At 40.7% G+C, this 18,337-nt stretch overlaps 9 protein-coding genes across 9 annotated transcripts; 2 read left to right on the top strand and 7 right to left on the bottom strand.

Annotated features, from left to right (window-relative positions):
* Positions 1-95: 95 nt before the first annotated feature.
* On the bottom strand, positions 96-2,075 carry BEWA_042490 (hypothetical protein; the record flags this gene model as incomplete). The annotated part of the gene is made up of 1 exon (XM_004833606.1): positions 96-2,075. The coding sequence occupies one exon, from the start codon at positions 2,073-2,075 to the stop codon at positions 96-98; it is 1,980 nt and encodes a 659-aa protein (XP_004833663.1).
* A 911-nt stretch (positions 2,076-2,986) lies between these two features.
* Positions 2,987-4,687, top strand: BEWA_042480 (conserved hypothetical protein; the record flags this gene model as incomplete). The annotated part of the gene is made up of 5 exons (XM_004833605.1): positions 2,987-3,312; positions 3,349-3,532; positions 3,592-4,416; positions 4,452-4,513; positions 4,548-4,687. The coding sequence occupies exons 1-5, from the start codon at positions 3,084-3,086 to the stop codon at positions 4,685-4,687; spliced, it is 1,440 nt and encodes a 479-aa protein (XP_004833662.1). The 5' UTR covers positions 2,987-3,083.
* Positions 4,688-5,265: 578 nt separating this feature from the next.
* BEWA_042470 (conserved hypothetical protein) lies at positions 5,266-7,039 on the bottom strand (the record flags this gene model as incomplete). The annotated part of the gene is made up of 2 exons (XM_004833604.1): positions 5,266-5,443; positions 5,505-7,039. The coding sequence occupies 2 exons, from the start codon at positions 7,037-7,039 to the stop codon at positions 5,266-5,268; spliced, it is 1,713 nt and encodes a 570-aa protein (XP_004833661.1).
* Positions 7,040-7,253: 214 nt separating this feature from the next.
* BEWA_042460 (conserved hypothetical protein) lies at positions 7,254-8,414 on the top strand (the record flags this gene model as incomplete). Its single annotated transcript, XM_004833603.1, has 1 exon — positions 7,254-8,414. One exon carries the CDS (start codon positions 7,254-7,256, stop codon positions 8,412-8,414), a length of 1,161 nt encoding a protein of 386 aa, XP_004833660.1.
* A 28-nt stretch (positions 8,415-8,442) lies between these two features.
* On the bottom strand, positions 8,443-8,966 carry BEWA_042450 (hypothetical protein; the record flags this gene model as incomplete). The annotated part of the gene is made up of 2 exons (XM_004833602.1): positions 8,443-8,526; positions 8,598-8,966. 2 exons carry the CDS (start codon positions 8,964-8,966, stop codon positions 8,443-8,445), a joined length of 453 nt encoding a protein of 150 aa, XP_004833659.1.
* Positions 8,967-9,033: 67 nt separating this feature from the next.
* Positions 9,034-10,349, bottom strand: BEWA_042440 (conserved hypothetical protein; the record flags this gene model as incomplete). The annotated part of the gene is made up of 3 exons (XM_004833601.1): positions 9,034-9,410; positions 9,445-9,897; positions 9,932-10,349. The coding sequence occupies 3 exons, from the start codon at positions 10,347-10,349 to the stop codon at positions 9,034-9,036; spliced, it is 1,248 nt and encodes a 415-aa protein (XP_004833658.1).
* A 160-nt stretch (positions 10,350-10,509) lies between these two features.
* Positions 10,510-11,269, bottom strand: BEWA_042430 (nucleolar phosphoprotein, putative). The gene is made up of 3 exons (XM_004833600.1): positions 11,043-11,269; positions 10,855-11,007; positions 10,510-10,820 (listed from the first exon to the last, which is right to left on the bottom strand). The coding sequence occupies exons 1-3, from the start codon at positions 11,190-11,192 to the stop codon at positions 10,530-10,532; spliced, it is 594 nt and encodes a 197-aa protein (XP_004833657.1). The 5' UTR covers positions 11,193-11,269; the 3' UTR covers positions 10,510-10,529.
* Positions 11,270-11,354: 85 nt separating this feature from the next.
* BEWA_042420 (hypothetical protein) lies at positions 11,355-12,524 on the bottom strand (the record flags this gene model as incomplete). Its single annotated transcript, XM_004833599.1, has 1 exon — positions 11,355-12,524. The coding sequence occupies one exon, from the start codon at positions 12,522-12,524 to the stop codon at positions 11,355-11,357; it is 1,170 nt and encodes a 389-aa protein (XP_004833656.1).
* A 93-nt stretch (positions 12,525-12,617) lies between these two features.
* BEWA_042410 (conserved hypothetical protein) lies at positions 12,618-18,233 on the bottom strand (the record flags this gene model as incomplete). The annotated part of the gene is made up of 1 exon (XM_004833598.1): positions 12,618-18,233. The coding sequence occupies one exon, from the start codon at positions 18,231-18,233 to the stop codon at positions 12,618-12,620; it is 5,616 nt and encodes a 1,871-aa protein (XP_004833655.1).
* Between the last annotated feature and the right edge of the window lie 104 nt (positions 18,234-18,337).

The raw sequence follows: 18,337 nt of genomic DNA, 5'->3' as shown, positions 1-18,337 counted from the left end.
CCATGTTGAGTATCTGTAGACTCTTCTATGGACATTTACAACAAACGAGTATTCCAGTGTACCAACAAGAGAGGAGTCTATAGGGGAGTATCCTATTACACAGAAGTAATGAGAATTGTAGCTATGGTACCCCAAAACTTCTTTACTATACCAACTATGGTTACTACCGTGGCTAAGCCTCCTGTAATACCAATTTCAGCAGGGTAAGATTTAATGAACTTAAGTATCCTATCACCAAAGTTCTGTGAACTAGCAGAGCTATGTCCTCCAGCAGCTCCATTTTGAGATTTATTTTTCTCGGCCTCAAGTTTCTTCTTTATTTCAGTAAGCTTTTGGGTAAGTCCAGGATTCTCCAGTTCACTCTTCTGATCAGGAAGAAGAGTCCAAGTTGATCCTTTATCATCCCTGCTATAATATGCATAGTTATTACTACAAGCACCTCTTTTCTCAAATCCAATCATGAGAAGGTCCTCAAACTTGAAGTTAGATACACCCTTATAGTAGTACGCAGTTACATGTTTAAGAATATCGGAAGAGGTTATTCCAGAAAGAGTAGTGCTTTCATCATATTTAATTCCACCAAGTATAAAACCATCTTTCTTCAGAATGCAGTGGGTAAAACTAGTATATTTAACAGTTCCTCCATCTACCTCTATATCCTTTCTGGTAACTTTAATTTGTTCCTTTTCTTCACCCTCTCCAGAAGGGTCTTCATACTCTCCACTTCCACCACTAGTGAGCTGCTTTCCCTCTCCAACATTTATGGTAACAGTTGGCAATATATCCTTTAGAAGTCCTTGGATTTTAGTAGGATCATCCTTGTAATCACTAGGTTTCTTATCCCGGGGAACATCAGTCCATTTAGTTGAGTCTAGAGTTTGTCTTTGGTACCACTTATTTGATTCTTGGAGATAAATCAGGAGTGGGATTCCCTCAGGTCCGCTTGGATACCAATATACATACACACTATATATTCTAGCAGTGAATGTAAATCCGGTATGTTCTGTTTTCTTATCCTCAAATCTCGAGAAACCTTCAGAAATATGATGAGAATAGGAATAGTCACTAGCATCATATTTTGTTACTCTAACTTGCTTTAAACTGCAACTAGGACAGTTGTAAGAAGTTCCACCACCGGAACTACCCTTCTCTGAGATTTTCACAATGTGAGCACTATTCCTTCCGCAGTTCTGCTTGTTAAGATTTTCCCTGAGGGTGTTGGCAGTTATACCAGATTCAGTCTTCCATTTTTTGTCCGTTTCCCCATCAGAAAGTATGTAATAGGAATGAAAAGTACTCGTAGTCAGCTTAAGTTCCAGTAAAAGGGGATTTCTGTGTCTGTTATCACCCTCCCAGAAATAAACATGAGCTTCACTATATTCATTTCTATATATAGGTGATTCAAATGGTATGTTCGTAGAGGTAGTTTTGGTAGAAAGGAGTCTTATAGCAGATATATCTTTGGTAACAGGACTATGCTTGTACCTTTTATAGATTGTATGGATAGTTTCTGAAAAAGAAACCGATATGGTAGTATCTGTATTAGTTTCTGGATGTGAACGAGGATCTCCATTGGCAAAGTAAGTGTCATTAGTTTCTGTGAGATTTAGTACAACAAGTTCATGTAACTGACTAGTGATAGCTGTAAGTTTTGAAAGGAGTTGATTCTCACTAGTAACTTCTACTCCTTCATCTTTCCATGAACTGAAAATTGAAAGATTAGTTCTTGTATAGTAGTAATAGTTATTCCCCCAGTCCTTTTCAAGTCCCACTATTAGGGGAAGTGCATTAGTGACATCATAGCTCAGATAGTATACAGTTACCTTTTTTTTATAGTCACCAGATAGGTCTATACCACCTTGTTTTTCTCCACTATAATTTATTCCGCTAATAGAATATGATCCAGTTAAAGGGATGTGAGTGTATCTCTTGTAACCCTTTTCAGGTTTATTATCAACCTTGTGGATGTTTATAGTATTATTACATGTATCCGTGTAGCTTCCATTGTCCTGTGCCTGGCTAATATCTATATCAACTAACTTTCTTTCAGAATCAGTATCTGTTTCATTACTCATCTATAATCCTCCATCTTTATTCACTAGTGTTTCCTAATAGTCCCTCCACTGACTTCCCTCTATACTCTCCATCCTTCCATAGTATCTTCCATAGTAGTAATCCATTAATGTCTCAACTGGTGTGAGCAGAATGGTCAGTATGGATGAATGGTGGTAACTATGTAAACAAACAATACGCAATAGGCGTGACAAAAGACTATAAGTCTAAACAAAGGGTACAGATACAAAATGGACTATGACTCTTCCATTCTCAGTGACTCTAGATCCTCTACAGAGACTTATGCATGTTGAATTAAGAATGAATAATGAGAAGCTATAGCGTACAAATCCATGTAGGATATACACTTAGGGCTGTTTAATTGGGATATATGGTAACTTCCTTGGGACATTAGTGGATATATAACGAACATTAGATGACTCTTTAAAACCCTCCCATAGAATAGATAGCTTTATAGGAACCTCTTTCATGGACTTTTCCGGGTAGCACACACTAGAACAACACTACTCTACTATTGTACATCTATAATACACCCACAAAACGCATGGATATACCTTACTTAGACGTTTAGAAGATCCATCTTCCTCTACCAACTTCATGATTATCCCGCCACTTATTCACGATAGGGATCATCTGTCACCTTGTCCAGTCACAATAGTTGACTGACCATGATTGGAAACAGGTAGAATGGCCTCACTATTGTTGATTTCAAGAATAATACTCTACCTCTATAGTTTGTAGAACACTTGAGGAAGCAAAGAGAAGGGCTGTTGCCGTCGGCCATACTGCGTATAATATACCGGATCCCATCCGAACTCCGAAGTCAAGTTGCGCTAGGCCCGGATAGTACTGGGGTGGGGGACCGCCCGGGAACACCTTTGGGTGCCGACGGCCTATTTATTTGTTTCTTTTTCTCTTCTTGTACACTGTTTATAGATTCCTACTGCTCGCATCTGTAGGGAGCGTTCTAGGTGTGGATTCCATGTTTACGTGTGTAGCTGGCGGCGACTATGGCTTCGATTGCGAGTGAAGTCATTTATCCTCCTTCTTACGTCAGAACTGTGATTGACAAAACTGCGCAGTTTGTTGCCAAGAATGGAGAGCAGTTTGAGCAAAAGATTCGCCTCGAACAGTACGATGGATCAGGGGCTTCGAGCTCCAAGTTCTCCTTTCTGGAGCCAGGCAACGCCTACTATACCTACTACAGGCTAAAACTGTCGGAACTACAGGGGAACAAGGGTAAGTCTGACTCCTATTCCTACATTTGCCATTTAGTCGTTGATCTTGTCCCTTCGATTCCTCAGGCCATTCTCGATAAGCGCAAGAAGCTCGAGCTCAAGAATAAGCAGAAGGAACAGCTGCTGGCACTATCAGACTTTGGGTCGTCCTCAGAGGCCCTGGAGAGACCTGAAAGTGACGTCTTCACATTTGAACAGCCGTACATTACTTCTCTGGACATGTTCGTTTTCTTGCTCTTTCCTCCTACAATTCATCGCACACCAATCATGGCATATTCAGGGACATTATAAAGCACACTGCCCTCTTTGTTGCTAGGAATGGACAAAAGTTTCTGGTAGAGTTGACAAAGCGTGAGAGGAGTAACCCTCAATTCGACTTTCTGAACCCATCGCATCATCTGTTTGGCTACTTTAGCAACCTTACGGATGCATATACAAAGTGTTTGCTCCCTCCAGGACCTCAGATTGAACGGCTAAAGACTATTGCCAAAGATAGAATAAAGTACTTGAGAATCTGCCAGAGACGTGCAGACTGGGACGCTCAAGAGGCGGCCAAGATTGAGGCAGAGGCCAGGAGAAAGGAGGAAGAGAGAGCAGAGATGCAGTCAATCGATTGGTATTCTTTCTTTATCGCAGAGACCATCAACTTTAGTGATGTAAGTTTTACACTCTCATCGTCTATACAAATTGTGCAGTTTAAAGACGATTTGCCGGTGCCCATTGATTTCTCACAGCCAGAGGCCCTGGCTAAGCTTACCTTTAAATCGCTCTTTACCCCCAAGACTACAAAGGAGGATGCGCCGCCACCACCAATTGTCACTGTTGACGATGTGGATGTTGCAGAGTGTACCATACCATTTGACGATGACTTGAGAAAGTCTGACGTATCAAACTTTTCAGACGTCCCACCTGCTAAAAGATCTAACCGTGAGGAGACTAGAATCGTACAAGATGGTGATGAGACCATAAAGGTCAAGAAATCGTATGTGAGGACCAAAAAGTCTTCGGGGTCGCAAATGCAAAAATGTCCAATTACCGGTCAAATGGTTCCCGCTTCAGAAATGTCCGAGCATCTTCGTATTCTCCTATTGGATCCAAAGTGGAAGTATGTTTACCCATCTCTCATAATGCATTATTCAGGCAACAAAAGGACAAGTTCATGGAAAGGGCAGCTATGGAGTCTGCATTCGCTCCTACAGAAGGTATGTCGCGATACAGTCTATACAAGATTTGCAGATATCGAAGGGAACCTGTCAAACTTCGTGGCTAGCAGACCAGACCTGTTTGGCTCTGTAGAGGATGAGGTTTGTTCTTTTTCGCCACTTAATGCATTTACAGATTTTGGATCATACAAAGGGAGGTCAGAATACAGGTGAGTACTAGGATGCATAGACAACCTCGTAGATGCCAAGAGACAAAAGTTGTAAGTCTTGTGGATATTCAGGACGCTGAGAAGCGTAAGATCCGGGGATGGCACGCTGTGACGACACGGAACCATCCGTTATACCACTGAAATTCAGTGGACAAACTGCCGAATGACTTTGGGCCGACCGACCCATCACTTTTAATTTATCGCAACTTTTATTTTTATGCACTGGCAAGATGAGTTCAAACTTGCATAGGCTCCGTTTTATGCAAAAGTCTGAAGAAAAGAGCCAAGTTTCAGATGAAAAGACGGTAGAGACGTTGATACACGGCGATTCCATGTGGATAAGGGAAGGGTGCGAGGAAATACACAAATTTCACGATAACCAACCAGATAGGAAGCAGAAACACCTAAAGATTCGGTATATGAGCAGGTGAGTGTCCGCGGACGTAGCTTTACACATGAATTCTCCAGGAAATCGTTCAATGGCGCCAATCCTGCGATTGAGAGCTACATGGTTAAGCTAGAAAAGAGAGATAGTCAGAAATGAGCATGAATTTGTACATTATATGCGATTGAGGTGCCTGGTTAAAGTCCCAGGGATGCTATGAAATAGACTTGCGCGCTGGTGGTGTTTGGCCACTTGTAGTACGGTATATTGACGAATTTGTACCCAGACTTTTGCAACAGACGCTGTTTGAGCCTGCTATTGAGGGTATGCTGAAACAAGTCATCGGAAGATTCACGATTTAATATCTTGCCCACACTAAAGATGATTTGTTTTACTCTCTATTTGGATAGACAGGGACACATGCATAGGAACGTACCTCTTGTTGATGTATGTGGTATAGTGATATGGCCCATCAACTTCGATAATCAAATTCTTTGACTTGACGAGAATGTCGACGATGTAAGGGTAGACTTTGGTTTCTACCTCCGTTTCATAGTTGAACATGTCCAGAGTGTTGCGAACTTGAAGGTGCGTAGTGCTGGTCTTGAAATCGTAGGCTTCATCAAATCGTGTCGAGTTTGGAATGGAGTTGATAAAGTCGCTAAGCTGTTGATTGGCCATAATTTTAGAGTGGAGTCTGTGTCTTTCCACAATGCACGCCTTGTTAAGTAGGTTTAGTTGTGTGATAAAATACGAGTACTTGTCGTCAGTGTCATACTTCAGCAGGTTGGAAAATGTCTTTTCTACATAAACCAGAATCCTATAGAGGAGAGCATCAATTCGCCTATTGTCCTCTGAAGGTCTGTACTCGGAGCTTATGCATGATATAATAAGCTGAGAAAGTGCTACGGATTGGGCCTTTGTAACGAATTCTTTACTACACAAATCTTCGATTCCATTATCCTTTACAAGTCTTTTTGCGATGTTTCTGAAGATAAAATTAGCTCTAGCCCTAGTTCTCTTAATGGTGTGTAATAGTATTGCGATATTTATAAGCGAATATGTGGACATGAAACATTTGTGGCAGCGGATGCAGAGTTCTCTGACAATATGTGAGCAACCTGTGCAGTTTCTACTTCCAACCAACGAGAGGTACGGAATGATCAAATTCTCATGGAGTTTGCGTATGCTTTTTAATTGAGCTAGAATGGATTTACCAAACGAGACAATCAATATGGTCATTAGATCATTTCCATTTTGCGTTGCCAGGTCTCCATATCTCAATTTACAATTTTCACAGAGTTCGTAAATCTTGGTCTTTCTGTAGTTTTCTGCACATACTGGTATTAATGATTCGTTTTTATTTGGTTCCTTGTTGAATTTTATTTTCCCGAATATTTTGCAGAGCCTTGAGATTTCTAATATTGAGAAATGGCGAAGGTTTTCCCTTGTCAATCTGTATGCTAATTCACACATAATCACGTGGTAAACGTCTATATCCTCGTTATTCTCTCTAATTTCGTAGTAACGAATCCTTTCCAGTAATTCCAATACTTCCTTGCCTTTTAAGCCTCTAAGGTGTCTTTGGAAATTTGTCAAAAGAGTCATAAAGGTATCCCTATCTTTGGCCATTTTTGTCAACTTTATCCACATTTTCGGGGTATAGTCGAACATTTTTTCCAGATACAAGAGACCAATATCTCCTCTAGCGCAATTTCTGCCGTTTGTCACGGAAGGTAGTCTGCCTGAATAATGAGGGGTAGGACCAAATGGATTTCTCTTGGACGCTAAATCGGTTTTGTTTGTGTTACCATGGTCTCTATGTGATTCTTTATCAGCCTTTATCGAAGTACGCGTATGAAAATAAAGAGCGTCTATGGTATTAGTAGGAGAGCGTGTCAAATTGTACCTAAAACGCGCATATCCTACACGTTTAGTGAGGAGTCTAGAGAAATTGTTGGTAAAATACATTTTAATCACATTTTATGCGCAGTGGAGCCCAGGACTCCCGCCGTGGGTACACATTGCTTTATCCCTCGCGGTCACAATTTATGAACTTGCAGCACGGACTTGTGAATATGATAATCGACCTTTAGACCAATGAGCCATGATTCCAGCGCGAAAGCCACGAGTAGAGTTCGTCTACTGGATGGCCTACGAATTGTAAGTCGTGCCTCTGGTTTTTATGAATTTGCAGGGAACATTCACAAAGGAAGAAATGGATAAGCTCACAAAGGCAATAGATGATCATATATCCGAACATTATGATTGCGACAGAAACAAGGCCATAAGGAATCTGCTCAGCAAGAAAGGAAAGGGGCCCAGTGCCATAATACTGATTGGTAAGAAAGTTTTACCGGATAGACACCCAAAGTCTATTTATAATTTCGTGAGACGCCGTTTGATAAAGTACAACTCCGGAAGATGGACCGATGCTGAGGTGCTGCTCTTGCTCAAGACCTATTTCGACAATGAACATGGTGCCAACTCATGGAAGTACTTGGCAAGAAAGCTGGATAGATCCCCGGAGCAGATTCACGATAAATGGCGTGAAGTCCAACCGTTTGTCAATAACTACAGATCACTGGTTCTGGATCCTAACTTGTCGGACGAAGACAAAATATCAGGAATGAAGGATATCTCCGGAATGCTTACGCAGAGTTCCTCGCATATTGACAAGAACGTCATTAAAGACTACATTGACGAAGATACTCAACGTGATTTATACAACTGCGTGAAGGAATTGATGGACAGCGGCGGTGTAAAATATAAAACCGTTGAGAACATACCGTGGAGCAAAATACAGGAACGGTTCCCAAAATACTCAACGAGTAAACTCCGATTGCACTTTAATCTAACACTGCTGCCAAAAGTATACAAAACAGTGTATACGGGTTTTGACCACTCCATGGTTGCCAGAGTCGCTATAGGCTGGGTTAAAAAATTGGTAAAGTCAAAAACCATACACTCTTTCCGGGATGTTGATTTTAAGCAAAAGTTTCCTCAAATTCCGCCAATATATATAATGTACTGTGTAAAGAGAGCCCTCAATATGGTCATTAACAAATTCATAAAACGCAAGAATAAAAGTTTTGATTATCCTTTGGATACTAGTGGCGATGTAACACAATCGTCAGATATGCTGAATGGGAGTTCGATGCTAGATGGTTTGTATTCACCCCTAAGGAGATTTTCTAGCCTTAGTTTGGACAATCCTGGGGAGGTTGACTTGAAAAAGATCATTAAGCTGGGATACAAGAAATTAAAAGTGAAAAAGTGGAAGAGCAAAGATAAAAAGATCTTAAAATTGATCAAGAAGGATCTAATGCCAACGTGTAAATTATAGTCCTATCATTCTTCTTAATTTGTTTTTGTTATATCCGATTACGTCTGGATTGTCTCCATGTTTTGCGATTAGTTGCTGTCTTTCTTGTAGTTTGTTGGCCATTTTTGTCAGCCTATTTATGGTATCAATGTCTCTGGGTGTATCTTGTGCCTGTAAAATGTGTTGAGTAGGTGCGACTGGTACCTTTTGGCGGTCATTTATGGCACTAATGTAGTCTTGTATGTCCTTCATACACTCTTCTGTGTTGTTTCCGTCGTATTTCTCGGTCATTTGTTCCAGAAACTTTTGAGCGTCGCCTACATCTTCAGGAGTGGCATGTGTTTGGGCCTTTTTGTTCCTGATATTGTCGATAACATTGATGCAGTGCTTGATAAAGTGATATTTTTTGAGGTACGTGCGTTCTTCTGCGGTTCTTACTCCTCTCCAGCATGCTCTTTCAAAGGTTTCGCCAAGCCTTTGCACCTTTTCGATTTTATACCTTCTTCCATGTACCCTCAACTCTTTTAGAGCTGCGAGTGTGTTTTTGCCCCTGATGCGGGCGCATAGCCACATGATGCAAAAAACTTGGACTGAGGAGTTTGGGTTTTGGTGGTGAGTGTATAGGAATGAATGTGAAATGTTAGTTGTTGATAAATTTTACAAATTCTGGAGTGCGCCATGTGAGTTTGAGTGGTTTTTTCCAGGGCGATGTTGCCGTTCCGGAGGCATTGGTGTTTTCAGGGCAGAGGTAGACAGAGTCATTCGAGGAGACCAAGACGACGAATTTGTGGTCTGGTGAAACGCACATGTTTGTTATGTAGTCTTGTATGCTTGCAAACGATATGATATCGTCGGAAGAGTCCTGCAAAAGTTTTTGGTAGACCAGTTCAAATGCACAGGATGATGACACATCTCCAGCTTCGGTGCTACCAAACTCGCTGATCATGTTGCAAGACCCAATGACGTATGGAACTCCGGTCCTTGTGTCCTTTCCACATATTATCTTATTCACAGTCCCTGTGTGCAATGTTGCCTCTACATCAAAACATACCTGTGATTGACGACTTTGAATAGGAATACGTGGCTTGTTTATGCAGCACTGGAGAATCAGACTGCGTGCTAAATACACAGCACCGTATATAACCGTCAGAACATCCGGATAAAACCGTGAGATTGGTAGATGACGGACTTCTAAATCTCCACGCGAGTGAATTTATATTCACAGACTCTGCGAGGTCAAAGGTAAAACAGCAGAGCTCCACGGTTTTCCCCTCCTCATTTAGAACATTTGGAGGCACTAGGGTCAACGATATGGTTCCGCGTGCAGATCCGCAAACAACCCATTGACCCTTGCCGTCGTTTGATATAAAGTTTGGATCAGCCTTTACACAGGTCATGTATTTGTTTTTGTCGACATTCTTGACAAGATTACGACTAGATGCCACCTTTGAACCGTTGGAAGCATTGTAAAAGTTTACATTCAGCTCAGGCCACTTTTCCAGTCCTACACGCCATTATAATATACAGAGTCCACTCACCTATTATGAAGTTGTTCTGGTATATAAAGTCAAAGTCTACCAGATTTCCCATGTTGCTGGGCTCAACAACTGCGACTGGAGCAACTCTGGAGTTTAAGGGAATATAGCCATCGCCGTAGAGCGGGCTGTAGGTGAGCGATTCCAGGGTTTCGATCGTTTCATTGCTGATATCCCAAATGTAGAGGTACCCTGCGTTTGTGCCGCAGACTAGTGTGCCTTTCTCTGCGTTTATTAGCAGTTTTACCACGGTACCGATGATCGGAAAAAGCGATCCTACGAATTTGATATCCTGGGTCTCATTTTCCAGGAACTTGAAGATGGAAACCTTTGAGCTTGGTCCGTAATGTCCTAGGAAGAGCAATTTGTCGGTGCAAGTCACTGATCCGAATCCCTGTATGACCTTCTCATCGTAATTCATCTTTAAATCAGAGGACTGTGGGCGCTGATTGCATCCTGAGAATACAGATGAATTTGGATATTATCTGGGCCAAAGGCTACAAAATAAAATACTTAGCGACGGTCCTGGAGGTGGACCTGGACATCACAATTCTGCGGCAACGTATAGACTGCGAGAATGAAACAACGGCACAAGTTTACACTAATTAGAGTCAATGTGTGCATTTATGGCGTCTAGAACGTTTTGATAGGTGGCGATGGAGTCGTCGTAGAGATCAGTAGCAAACTTGTCCCTTTTGCCTTGTAGTTTTTCTAGCTTTGTTTTTAGCATTGAAATGACCTCTTTGGCATCTTCGTCCAGTTCCAGTTTTTTGCCATTCTTTAGCGAATTTGAGAGTTCCTCTATCTTGCTCTTCATCTTGGCCTCTTTGAGTTGCTTCTCCTTATCAAGCAGCTTTATCTTGTTCTTTTTACTCATCACGGGTTTCCCTTTCTGTAAAGTTGCGTAAAGAAGCGAAATGACAAACCTTGAAGAGATTCTTGACGATCTGCTCGTCATCCTTCACGTGAACTTTGAGGCTCTTGCCGTCTATGAAGTAGTTATTCATTGCATCTGCGGCTATTTGTGCGATTTCGTTGTTTTCAAACTGAACAAAAGCGTATCCCCTGGATCCATTGGTCTGCGTCAGTGTCATATCGCGAGTTTGCGGCTCACCTTTTTGGATTTCATCAAGCGAATCTTTAAAACATCTCCAAATTGCAAGAAATAACGCTTTATTTGGGATTCTGTCAACTGCCTGGGCAAATTACCAACGTAAATGATGTTTTTCTTTACGTTGTTGGTATACACTACATTATTCTCCATTTTACTTGATAAATAGAAGCTAAATATACTGGGCGAAGCAACTTGCCCAAACTGCGATATTAAAACGTGGAGTGGCCTCTACGGCGCCCCGGAACATGAGGCATAGGGTGAGTAGTAGGAATGAGTGAGAAAATGTTAGCGGAGCCAAAAAGCTCGTGGATTCTAAGGATCGCAGTTGTTAATCATGTCTAGGTCAGCGAGACTTATCCCAAACTTGAGTTTAAACGAGTCTTCCAGTCTCTTGAAATGTCTAGACGAATGCGATAGTTCGATTTCGTTGTCGAGCACAATCTCCCGAAGGTTGGCCAAGTAGGTTACAAAGAAGTTGTCCTTTTGAAACACGTCATTGCTCTCGTCCCAGGTCTCAATGTGAAGTTGAAGTGTCTTGAAGAGTTTGTGAGTGAGATTTTCGTTTTCAATGAGGACGGTCTCAGCATTGCAAAAGGCCCGTAGGAGCTTCTTGTACTGCTCAAAGCTGTCAATGTTATAGCAGAGCAGGAATAGGATGAAGCTAAACTGCAGTTCTCCAAGCACGTAGAGGTGGTAGTTTCTTCCATACTCTGTGCATTTATAGCCTCCCCTGGAGCTCTGGTATTCATCTCTCAAATGGTCCAAAATGTAGCTTGTGTCCAAGTGCATGCGGGTAACCATCTCTGGAGTAATGTTCTTGATGTCTTTGATTTTGCTGTCAAAGAGTGGTATGTCCGAGTAGTAAATGTAGTTATCATTCGGAGTCTCGCATTCGTCCGAATGGCCACCTTTAGAGTTGATTGATAGCCTGCTGAATTCATCCTCAAACTCTACCGCCGACGGATCTGGAACGTCTCCTCTGCCAGTGACAATGGAATCCCGTTGGAGTTTTTGACCTCTGGACTTGATGGCTCGACGGATCGGCCTCAACTTGTTTATGAGCTCACCGTTTATGCAGTCCGTCATGCTGGACCACAAATCTGCCAATTCCTTGGGGACGTTTGCCATTCTGTTTTTGAATTTGCCATTTATGACCGACTCCTTGTAGCTTTCGTTACAATAGTCTTCCACAATCTCAAATGGTGAGCCGGTTTCGTCAGCTGAGCGTCTAATAACCTTGATCTCGCCCTTCTTCAGGTAGATAAACTCCCCGAACCGAGTTTCATCGGCTTCTTCGCTCTCATCGTCCTTGATATAGATGAAATGGGCTCCTGGTCTGAGATTCCATATACCTGAGACTATATTTGCCTCTGGCAATGAGACAAAATCGAATCCCAGGAGTTCGTTTTCTCTCTGGTCTAAAATGATTACGATTGTGAGATTCGATACAATGTCTTCCTCATTTTCCACACTGATCTCCATATTAATTTAGAAAATGAAACATGCATCGTAGATTTATATGGAGTGAGCGGCAGAATCTCGACTCCAGAGTATATACTGCCACACACTTGGCGATTAAGACCTCAAATTGTATCTTGTCTTGCGCGCGCGACTGTTGGCTCCACTTTCTTGTGCCTCTATTTCTTGCTTCTTGGCAATTGTGAGTAGTCGTTGGCTCCTGCGGGTGTTTTCATAGATTTCCGAGCTGTGCCTTTTTCGTGTATTCTCGGTAAACTCATCGTCCTTGTACTGTACCTTGACCTTGTCCACTGGTTTTTGCGTTGATGGCGGAGTATTGCCATACAAGTGGGATATTTCTGGCCATAAATGTTTAATGATCGTTTTATATTCATCCTCTTGTGTGTATCTAATGGTATCAATTTGTTCGCTAAACTCGTTCGCGAGCTTAACAATGTCAGAAGTTGAGACATTAAACTCCTCACAGTTGTTAACAACGAGTTTCATATCATGATATAAGCTTTCACATCTTCTATAGTACCCATTTAGTACTCGTTCCCTGATCTCATCTAGACCTATAGGTCTGGAAATAGTCATCCAATAGATTTTTATCCAGTCCTCTTGTTCATCTTCACTTGTTTCTATTACTTGTTCCCTATACTCCTCAATTGTGAAAAAGGGTGCAAATTTTTCGTCCAATGTGATGTTAATAAGCACCTGCAAATCTTCCTTGGGAAGTACACATTCTGAAATGTTCTTGATCAACCCTAATTCTTGTTCGTCTTCAACAAAGACATCCCAAGCAGAAATCCACTGTTGGTTAAAATCTGGTAGGGGCTCAATCTGCACTGCATTCGTTCCCATTACCGATGAAAGTTTCACAATGGTTTCTAGTGATTCTAAATCAACATCTTCCAAAGTAAACCTTGAATCATGACCAACAGTCTCTGGAACCCTAATGTTCTTTATTTTGGCTTGTTTCCAAGTTCCGTTAAGACGAACTGATATTGAATCACCGACATTTAGTCCCAAAAGTCTTCTAACACCCAATAGAACATCCCTCAATAATACAATTGGGAACCCTGGAGTATAATACACTGTAATATCTGGACAGTCTTCATCCACTGGAGGGAACTTTTCCATTAACAAAACTGCAGATACAAAAGATCTTCCCTCAAGCGGACCTATAAATCTATAGTCTATATCCTTGATTTTTAGTAGCACAGCCGTGTCTGACGAAAACTTCCAGAGATTCCCAATGTTTATAGCTGACCCATAAAACGAGGACGGCATAAGAACAACCAAATCTCCGATCTGTGGTACATAATCAACGTCTATAGAGTCCTTGGTTATAGATAACCAATCACGTGGCGTGGAATTGGCAAAAGACTTTCCAGTTAAATAGTTGGAAAATGCATCTGAATCATAAGATTTGTCCCTTAAACAATCTAAACACAAAAATTCGTCACATGTTAGAGGATCTGGAATGTGTATAACATCCCTGAATATGTTTTCATACTTTCCACTACTGGATCCTAGCTGTGACTTGTACAGTGCCACAGCACATGGATAATGATAAACAGCTCCACATTCACCAGAACAGTAAACTGTAGCAAAATCTGAGTTGCAGAAAGAACAAGTTTCCTGGGAAGCCTTCACTACAACTTCTGGAAGATTTATAATCCGTTTTTTTGATGAATCAAGTTTCATGAGAGATGAACTTGCAAGGCAAGAGGTATGCACAAATATCAGGCTTTCGCTTCTTAAAGATTCAACTCGCCTAGAAACAGATGAAAATTCCAAGAGTTGATTTATAAACCGTTTTGCGATATTTACTGGGCCCAGAAACAAATTTCTAGAAAGCTTTGATCCACCTGGGTGTAATGAATTGTCGTGCTTGAAAAGTGTTTGAGTTAGTTTAAGAGTTTGCAACCTACTCATTACGCCGTGGGAATATTCCGAAGTCCCTAAGCCACACAATAAGCAAAAATGTTCTGAACTAACATCTTGCGATATATCTGACACAGGCATTTTAGACAAATCTATCGGTCCAATCCTACTTCCCAATTGTTTAGCCAATTCTAATTCACGATCCCTCTTGTAATCCAAACTTCCCCGTTTAGCTCTGAAAGAATAGTTTGATGTTTTATTCTCCTCTGGTTGATCGTCCTGTACCTGTTCCTCAACAGTGTCCTCATATGCATCATCTTCTGATCTCTCCTCATTCGAGTCTGTATCAACTGTAACCTCTTCTGGTTCTTGTACGGTTGTCGGACATGGTACTTCACTAACATGAGGTACGGGGTCTTCCACAACTGTGGGAATAATTAGTGGCATTTGTAGCGCAACTAAATGTGCTGGTCTAGCTGATAGTGGTAATGCTGTCACTATATCTCCATTATCGTTCAGAATAGATTTTATGTGCAATGCTGAATCTTTAAGAGATGCGTATCTGTTAGATCTTTCAGCGTGATTTTCGATATACCCACATATAATACAATCAATACCACCAAAAGGACATGCAATACGATGCTTTCTGATAGTTTTTTCATCACCCTCTAAGCGCGCATCAGTTGTATCCAATGAATAGAAAGATAGAAACTTCTTCAAAAGTGAAGGTAAATCATCCTTCGAATATAGTTCAATATGACTCTTGATAAATTCACCAATAGATATGGGAAATGGGAGCCTAGAGATGGCATTTATTAGTTGCGATGAGTGAGCAAATCCATCTTTAACTTGCATGGTGGATGGTGCTGGAGCAGGTACCTCAACTGGATTGTTGAACTCGTCTAAAATAATTTGCGGGGGTGGCACTCCCCAACAGTGTATACTTGATGATGTGGAAATACCTTCCATAGTTAGAGGAGGAGCGGAAGAAAATCCGTAATAATATTTACGGAGCTGAATATTCGGAAGTTCAGGTCCACTATATGCATTTGAAGAAAACGATTGAATATTACAGTAGAACTCGTTATATCCGCACTGAAAATTTTGAGTTTTTCCATAAGTGTTGTCTCCATATATCGAAAAGAGAGAAAAACATCCAAATTTTTGGGAAGCAGCGAAAATGTGCCCCTGGGGATGCCATTCTATATCCAACCAAACAGCGTGAGATCCACATGATATCTTCCTGACAACGGCACAATTTGAGATACTCAAAATAAAGATATTCCCATCATAAGTAGCAACAAGTAGAAAATCTTCAAATACAGGATGTGGTGATACGCAAGAAATGTGATGTGTAATTTCCTTGTGTAATATATCACAAATATGACCACCATTGTTATCGAATATAGATACTCCAGAAACAATTGTCCTAGCATTAGTTATCATCTTCTTTATATTGCTCTTGCTAACTACGCTATCGGCTATACACAAATATGTATCCTGTTTTGACCAGGTTATATTCATCATAACATACAAATGCCCGTTTTCTCTTAAAGACCCTTTAACAGTAGATTGTTCAACATTACTTGTTTTAGTTGAACCCCTCTTCGATGACAACGGGGAATTATTTTCAGTATTATTATATACATTTGGGGAATTTGGTACAGTCTCTACATCAGGTGAAAACAGCGAAACTTGAGACTTTGGTACTTGATTCGTAGCAAATGCAACATCAATTACAAATTCCGTTTGCACTGTATCATCTCCATGCCTATTATATCTAGCATTTGGAGTGCTCAACTCTTCATCAAAAAGATCGGTATCACGTTCACTAATATACTCGGGTTGTTTATCAGTTTTACCACCAATCCACTTATCCAGAGTCTTGGTTATCAATCTAACCTTGTTGAATGAATGTGAATTATCATCCCATATCCATAAAAATATTTTACCATCATCAGATGCGGTAACATGGTTCATTGAGTGATTAGAAAAGCAAACATCAGGACTTGATTCGTGAGAATCTGTTACGTAGCTCACTATCAGGGGGTCAAAATCCCCGGGATCAGCCTCTTGAAAGTGTTCAATAGATATTTCACCGTGTGACATGACTACTGTGCTAGTAAGCCTGCCAATAGGAATGTTAAGGCCAGTTATATTCAAGTATTCCGGACGTTCAACAGTACTTGCAATGTGAGGTATAGGTTCTATTACACCCCTCAAATATTTTTCAAAAAAACTGCAGTTTTCATTATACCAATTAAACGTTGGATTTGCGTGTTTTTCTTGTTGAAACTTCTCTGTTCCATCTTTTATATCATCTGTATCAAGGATCTTTCCGGTGCCACATTTGAATTTATTTTGTGTCTTTGCACTTTTTGCCCTATCACATAAGACACATATGTTGGAGTAATTCACGCTCCCTTCCAAATCGGCATCACACTGGCACAGATTCTCCTTAAGAATCTTATCCTCCAAAACGGGTTCTTCATCAGAATTTGACAGAATCTCTTTGTCGTTTTTGTTTGGTACAGAAACTGTTTCCACCAATTCCTGCTTATCTATAGAATCTGATGTTTTGAATAAACAAAATCCGGAGAGATCCGTGAGCTTATTGTAGAGTCCAACCGAACTCTTGCAGGGCTGCTGAATATTTCCGTAACAATTCGCGTCATTTATTATACTCAAAGCGGACGCAACATCATTTTCAGCGTTAAAGTTTCCACCGTCTGGATCAGGGTTGGAATTTAAAGAGTCTATTCCTAAGGCTATAAAATGGGATCCATCTGGAAGGCACACTTTGCTTACATCGTAGGAATTGATATTGTGATTAAACAAATCAATCTTGTAAATAGGATTTACAGTCTTATAGATATTATCGCCAGACGAAGAAGAAATGAGGTCTTCCATGAGATAGATTTTCAAATTACTATTCGCATCAACTGATATTACACGTGTATTTTTAATTATGTCATTCCAATTTTTTTCATGTGTATGCACATCTCGTTCACTTGACGTTATACTTGTCACAAACCTAACCCATAAAATTTTAAAGTTACTTTTAATGACCTTGTGAGGTCTATAAAAATTGCCATTAATCTCCCAGAGCCAAATTTCCCCTCCATCACATGATGAAATGATAAAAGAATTTGTTGTATGAACATCAATTGATGTAATCCCTCCAGAATGCTTCTTCAAACTCATAATGAGTTTACAGTTAAATGTGTGCCATAGTTTTATTATTCCTTCGTCACCACCTGTTATTATAATGTCTCCAAGTTTATCAAACTTTATAACGTGAACCTGTGGAGGTTCATTGTATGACTTTGTAGTATCAATTTCACCAAGACATTTGTGATGTCCCCAAACATTTATGCACCTCTTAAAGGTTTTACACGCCATCAAAAATTCATCTCTCAAAGTGTCTGTGTTCCGTTGGTAGCACGGATCTAGACGGCGGGATAACAACTTGTAATGGATATTTTTGTGCCTTTTCTTTGGCAGTCTATTCCACATACAGTAAAGCACTCCATTTTGCTTATCCCTTGCCAACTTTGATGATTTTGCCAAAAGATCAAATGTGTTGTACAAACTCGTGCCATTTTGTAAGCAACGAGCGAAATCTGAGAACACATCAGAGAGTATTCCAGACGCTAGGGATGATTCTATGGATTCTTTGTGCTTTTCTCCATTGTGTATGATCGAGTGGAGACGCCGTCGTTTACTGGTGGCGGAAGACTTGATGTGCTTGTCACATACCCATAGCAACCGTTTTAAAAGATCATTAGTAAATGTTTCCTCACATAAACACTTGCCTTTCGAGTCGCTGGAAGGTATTTCCATAGCTTACTATGCTGTCGCTGTCATTTCAAACAAAGGATGCTTTATTCCGCACACAGCAAAAATAAAATACCATCAGGGCAAATAAATCATGATTGAAACGCCAA

The sequence above is a fragment of the Theileria equi genome (assembly GCF_000342415.1).
Source record: "Theileria equi strain WA chromosome 2 map unlocalized gcontig_1105316255037, whole genome shotgun sequence".
In the NCBI taxonomy this organism is placed as follows: Eukaryota; Apicomplexa; class Aconoidasida; order Piroplasmida; family Theileriidae; genus Theileria; species Theileria equi.
This window is presented reverse-complemented; position numbering and strand designations above follow the sequence as displayed.

Excerpts from the sequence above, each read along its gene's own strand:
- BEWA_042430 (XM_004833600.1), bottom strand. The coding sequence starts at position 11,192 with ATGGAGAATAATGTAGTGTATACCAACAACGTAAAGAAAAACATCATT. Across the intron at positions 11,008-11,042 it reads GCTTGATGAAATCCAAAAAG|ACCAATGGATCCAGGGGATA; the intron begins GTGAGCCGCAAA and ends ACACTGACGCAG. Across the intron at positions 10,821-10,854 it reads TCGTCAAGAATCTCTTCAAG|AAAGGGAAACCCGTGATGAG; the intron begins GTTTGTCATTTC and ends GCAACTTTACAG.